Source organism: Crocodylus porosus, unplaced genomic scaffold (assembly GCF_001723895.1).
Source record: "Crocodylus porosus isolate Cpor-Errol unplaced genomic scaffold, CroPor_comp1, whole genome shotgun sequence".
Lineage (NCBI taxonomy): Eukaryota > Metazoa > Chordata > Crocodylia > Crocodylidae > Crocodylus > Crocodylus porosus.
The window spans coordinates 6,122,874-6,128,873 of NW_017728913.1; the positions used below are offsets into that span (position 1 = coordinate 6,122,874).

The 6,000-nt window shown below is 41.4% G+C and overlaps 1 protein-coding gene across 3 annotated transcripts in view; it reads right to left on the reverse strand.

Moving 5' to 3' along the window:
- OTUD4 (OTU deubiquitinase 4) overlaps nt 1-6,000 on the reverse strand; it is a 67,724-nt gene that overhangs the window by 27,588 nt on the left and 34,136 nt on the right. For all 3 annotated transcript variants that reach the window (XM_019534421.1, XM_019534420.1, XM_019534419.1), the window contains exons 11-14: nt 4,646-4,746; nt 2,882-3,006; nt 2,592-2,775; nt 854-1,016 (exon numbers count right to left, since the gene is read on the reverse strand). In XM_019534421.1, the coding sequence (XP_019389966.1) occupies nt 854-1,016; nt 2,592-2,775; nt 2,882-3,006; nt 4,646-4,746 (573 nt within the window). The remainder of the gene's footprint in view (nt 1-853; nt 1,017-2,591; nt 2,776-2,881; nt 3,007-4,645; nt 4,747-6,000) is intronic.

Below are 6,000 nucleotides of genomic sequence, written 5' to 3' on the forward strand. Positions count from 1 at the left end.
AAGCAGGGGCTGCCTGTATTTCTGTTTTCTGTCTGACTGAAAATAGAAGTCACTTTTCAGAATGATATCCATTTAAAGAAAGCAGCTTATTACCTAGCTTCTTCTCTCAAAAGACACTCACTCTGTATAAAAACCTACTTTGCAGAACTAACATAAGACAAGCTATGGGAGAAGGTATTGGATACAATTCTGGCTTAGGCATCAATAGAATAGTTTTAAACAAAGGACTAAATTCTGTCTTCAATTAAACTTATATAACTCCACTGAAAATAACTGGGTTGCAAAGGTGTAAACGAGAGCAGAATTCAGCCAGAAGAATTTTCTTTACTGATGACAACAAAGTTAGAGCCCTGCTTGATTTCAAATCCAAACAGTTTTCAAATCAGATGGTTTTTACAGTTGGCAGTCTGGAAAGCCTCTTTTCAGAAAAACAACTGTGCTTCACAGCAAATCCTAACCCTACCTCTACATAACAGAAGACACCAAGCAGAACATTTTCTGTGGCTCAGCTGTATGAGGGAATGACAAAAATTGTATAGGAAGTAGACAGCCTCCCTTCATTCAAACCAGGTAAGACTGAATGCACCGTATATCACAATGCTCATCAGTAATCTGAGTGTGGAAAAACTATAATGCATCTTAATCTAACTACATAAATCTACAGAATTATATTTACTTATTCAGCTTTCTGTAGAAGAGATGTGAAGTAACATCTTTAACTTTTGAAATGTGTAATGAGAGAAGTTCACAAAACCAGGGCTTTAAAACTACCAAAATATTAAATTCACAGATAAGTAGCCATCATTACATGGTTAATAAGGTGTCTTTAAAATAAGCAAGGAAGCATACATACAGATAAGGCAGGAAAAGCCTGCTCATCCCTCTGTTGAATCTCATAAAGTGAACGAGATTCTTCTATAGCCTGTTTTTCTCTACGTTCCTCTGGAGACAGGCCAAAGTAGTTACAATCTCTGCTAGCATAATCCAAGTCTTCAGTTCTCTCACGGTCTGCTTTTCTGTGGAGAAGTGGAAGGAAAAAGAAGAAATGTCTTTTCAAAGAAATCAGTTACCTAGCGCAAGTATTTAAACCAAGCACTACACCAAAATTAAGAATTTTTGGAGAAATGAGAGCAAAAAAAAATTTATGGCACTAATCATACAGGTCTATATGCCTATCTATATGCATCAGGATTAGCAGGGTAAAAATAAACAAATAAATAAATGCATAGAATAAGAATATTCCATCTACAACATACTCCATTTTAGTAACGTCTGGAAAGACTAAGACAGCATTTTGAACCATAGTCATTTGCTCTTTTAAACAAGAAGAGGTGTTCCCTCTCTCTATTTAACATGCTAGTGCACATCCTACTGTTCTAATATAAAAGGAGGGGCATAATTTACTGGGAGAAATAAGTAACTACTAATTAAATGTATTTCAAACAAAACACATAACAAAAGCATTTTTTGCTCAAGTTAACATTTAATCTGAATTTCAGGACAAGCTCAATAAAAGTCAAGAAACTTCTGTGCTCTTAAAAACCATGTAATTTAGCTTTCTTAGCCAATTTCCCCATATTGTAATCAAGAACAGTATTCACATCATGAACAAGTATAAGTAGTTGGTTGGCATCCAAGGATGATAGGAATTTTTTTCTGTGAAGGAAAATTAGCATTTCAGTTGGCTGAAGTGTTTTGGTTCTTTTTGCTAGTGGCTTTCCCTTTAACAGGTACTTACACAAGATACATTTTTTGAGTGATCAGGCCTCTGAAAGCACTCTACAGCCATGATGTAACGCACGTGCATGGCTGCAAAGCACTTTTAAGATGGCGCAAAAAATTAACCCTCCTCAAATGAGGTATTAGATGAGGGTACTATAAAGCAGAGCGCCTTAGAAGACTTGGGTTCTCTCCAGGGTTAATTTTTTGCACTCTGCAGGTTTCCCTCAGCAGGGGAGGGAAGGGAAGGAAGGAGCTGTCAGCTGGGCTTGACCTGGCTGGAGCTGGAGGTGGCAGGGAGGGTGAGAGTCCCCTCGCCTTGCGGGGCCCCTCCCAGCTACCTCGACTCAGGTATTAAGGGCAGATAGGCCAGGCCCGCAAAGCAAGAGGAGACTCTCTTTCTCCACCCCCTTGTCTGGACCTCTTGAGAGCAGTAGCTGCCAGCTCAGCTTGGCCTGGCTGGAGCTGGGGTGGAGCAGAAAGGAGCCCTCTCACCTCATGGGCCTGGCCCAACTCCCCCCCCACTACCCCAGCTGCAGACTGATGAGATAGTGATACAAAGCCTTGAGTGCTGCTCAACATATGAATACTTGCCAGAACAGCAGTCTTAATCATCTTCCCCTACAAGCAGGGCAGACTCATGAAAGATACTCCCAGATGCAATGCTACCAAATAGGAAGACAGTAATGGAGTTGTAAGGACGGCAATTTTAAGATGGGTCTAAAGAAAAATATTCTTCAAATAAGTATCAGTTTGCAGTTGCAAGACACCAGTTGGGACACACAAGAAATAAGCTTTCGTGGCTAGCTGGCTACTTATGACCCATGAGAACTACCAAAGCTCCAGGTAACAGACTGATTGGTAGTTTTTACCTTACAGCCTGGGAAGGACTCCGGGAGCCCAGAGTTTTCTGCTCTGTAGAGGTCTGCTGAGACTGTGGCCCAGAATTTGAGAACTGATGCTGTCTGGTTCCCACAGCATGCTGAAGTCGAGGAGGTAGAACTGACTGGGTTTTTATGGGCTTATTTTGATTCTTTGGCCCTCTGCAGTCTGCATCTGACAAAGGCAAAAACACCATGCAAGATTTCTCACAACTACTAGCGACAGAACCACCCGCTTGACGCAGTTTCTGAAATTGAAGAAGGGGAGAAGAGACTCCTACCAGGCTGAACATTCTGACCACAAGTTGGAGGGAACTTTTTTATCTTCTTCCCTGACACAGTGTTCCAGGCCTCCATGGGGGATGCTTGTGGAAGAGGTTTAAGGCTCTTCAGTGACACAGAATGCCTGCAAGGAGAGGAGAGGAGAGGAGAGGAGAGGAGAGGAGAGGAGGGTGAAGGGAAGAAAAAAAAGAAGTGAGAGAGTTCTGTAAAACTGCACTGGGTTTTGGATAATTAGTACCAGATGTTCACTATGACAGATGGATCTTTTTCTGTTTCTGGGAGAATTATGTTAAGTTCTTTGTTCTTCATGTTCTACCCAATGCATGAATTTAATCATAAAAGGCTGTAAAACAGTAAGAATTATTATTTTTTTAGTCTCAGGCACAGCAGTAAGACTCCAACTTAACCAGTTTTCGACAATTTGTTCAAAGTACACAAAAATTAAATTCAAAGACAGTATCTGACAATAAAAATATCCCTTTTTATATTCTTTATAAAAAGGAGGGAAAATAGCTTATTAGATTTTACACAAATAGATATTGGGACGTCCTCAGGACAAAGAGGGAAAGCAAAAGGATTGTAAGAATATTTCAATAATCTGATTAGTGACTTTACCTTTTGTCCCTTTTCACTTTAAACAGAAAAAATAAAGAAAAATATCTGCTCATTAGCACTTGTTAGAGATATATGAACAAAGGTGAAGTACTTATGTTTGATTGGGAAGTGACGGGGCTTTTCCCTCTAAATCTATTAATGATATTACGTAAAGCAGCAAACTCTGTAAATTCACCAGAGCACTACAACAGATTCACTGATATGGACAAATGTAGCATTCAGTCGCTTCATTTTCTGTTTATCATTTTTTAATCTAGGATGACAGTATGAACTGAAAGTAGCCATTTAAACTACTCAAAGCCAAGACATTCAGCTAGATTATAACTAGTCAAGGTGAACTACATGTTATTCCATGTACCTGTTGACACACAAAAGGAATTCTATAACAAAATTTGCAATGTAAGGTACAATTCTACAGGTTATCAGTTACCCAGAATCTTATCTTTGCTTTCCACACCATGAGCAAGATGTTTCCTGTCTGGGTGCCTTTTCCCAAACGTTATAGCTGGAGAGAGTTCCCTTAACAACTCTTTTAATCCCTGCCATGTGACAGAAATTGTTCTGTGTGAGCAAGCAAAAGAAAATGAGTTCCAGCACCTGCAACCCTATCTATGACATGGTTCACCAGATCTGAGTGATTAGGTCACTGCGAGATATAATGTGAAGAGATGATTTTTAGTTTGTTCAGTGCACAGCTCTTTCTGCATGAAGTCAGAAAAAGAAAAGAGCTGATCAGCTATTATATTAGAATGGTATTCCCTTTCACAGCACTTTTAACACAGAAAGTTGGAGTTGTAGCATCTAATTACAGAAGTACTACCAAATTCTGACAGTACTGTTCTATTTAGGTGTGGCATTTATACAGAAAACATTCCAATTTGAGTTTTTAAAGGATAAAAAAATACAGTTACTATAGAATGCCTCCTGTGGTAGTGTGTGGATAGTGCAGGAGAAAGAAAAGGAAATCCACATTTTTGTAACAGATATGTTCAAAGACAGTTTCAGTTGTTCTTGAAATGCATCAAGTTCTTTTCTTGATCCAGTGCTTCATAAAAATGGTCAAGCAGATGGTGTTAAACAATGAAGAGGGGCCAGATGCCTTAGTTAAATTCTACATAGCAAATTTATACATGAAAATGTTGACTTACTTTGCTCCAAGCTCTTCCACAAATACAACAACAGGTCCATTCTCAGAGCAAACTTCTTGGATATGGGCATTATAAAGTTTTCCATTGTGATCTAAGCGCACCTGAAAAAGCAGGATACAGAAAATACATTGTACTGCACAGATCATACAAAGAAAAAAAAAAGAGGTTTTAACTCCTTGAACTACCAACAATATAACATAATTCTTTTTGGATGTCTCCCAGGTCATACAGGGAAAAAAAATGTCAAAACAAACTTTTAACCCATGCCCTTTTTATGTTTATTTATTTATTTATTTATTTTTATTTTTATTCTTTACAAGAGAGCACGTACAAAGCAAACAAGTATCTCCAACAGCATTACTGTCTTCAAGAACCTGAATGAATGGAACAACACTGGGAGTGGGGGGGAGGTGGAATCAGTAATGCATCAGAGACAAGAAAGCATTTCTAAGGCACCATTCAAGTTTTGGGGGGGGGAAATGGGGTGGAAAATGGGGTTCAATGCCCCTCTAGCTACTCCCAACCCTGGCATAAAACATTCCTTTTTGACTTAAAATAGAAAATTATTAATCTACTCTCATTTAGGATACTAGAGGCTATAACTAGACAGCTACTTAATTTGGTTTCATGGTTTCCAAAAAATCCATGAAAAACAGCATTGTCCCCAATCACCAAGAACTACTGCATTGGCAGCAATTTCCCATGAAATCAACCTTAAAAAAAATACTCCAAAACCTAGGGGTGCACCAACAGAGATTTTGGGGGCGAATACCGATAGCCCATTTTTTATTGCCCAATACCAATCCTATTTCCAGCATGCAGCTGGTAAGTCTGTTGTGGTGGAAAAGGAGTTGGGGGGGGAAGGGTCGTGGGACAGCAGATCAACGTCTCCCACCGTAAAGGAGGGAGGGGACAGGGGCACGCACTGGCACTGCCCAGCCAGGGTGAGGCCCAGCACAGGACTGGGCCACGGCTCATCCACGCGCGGGGGTTGGGCAGCAGCTGGGGCTGCTCCGGGCTCTTCTCAGCGGGAGCTGGGCTCAGGGTGGGCGGCAGCGGTGCTGGGAGTGGGCTGTAGCCACCCCAAATTTCATTGTAGCCTCCCCATAGTCCCCCTCCCAGCACCACCGCAGCCTCGGCTCTTCCTGGTGCTTGGGTGGAAGCAGGCATTGAGCCAGGGCTGGGCTTGAGGCAGGCAGCGGCAGTGCTAGGAAGGGAGTATGGGGAGGCTACATCGAAATTTGGGGTGACTGCAGCCCGCTCTGTAGCCCCCTCAGCACTGCAGCCCATGCTGAGCCCAGCCCCCGCCGAGAAGAGCCCAGCGCAGCCCCGGCTCCAGCCCACCTACCCCATGC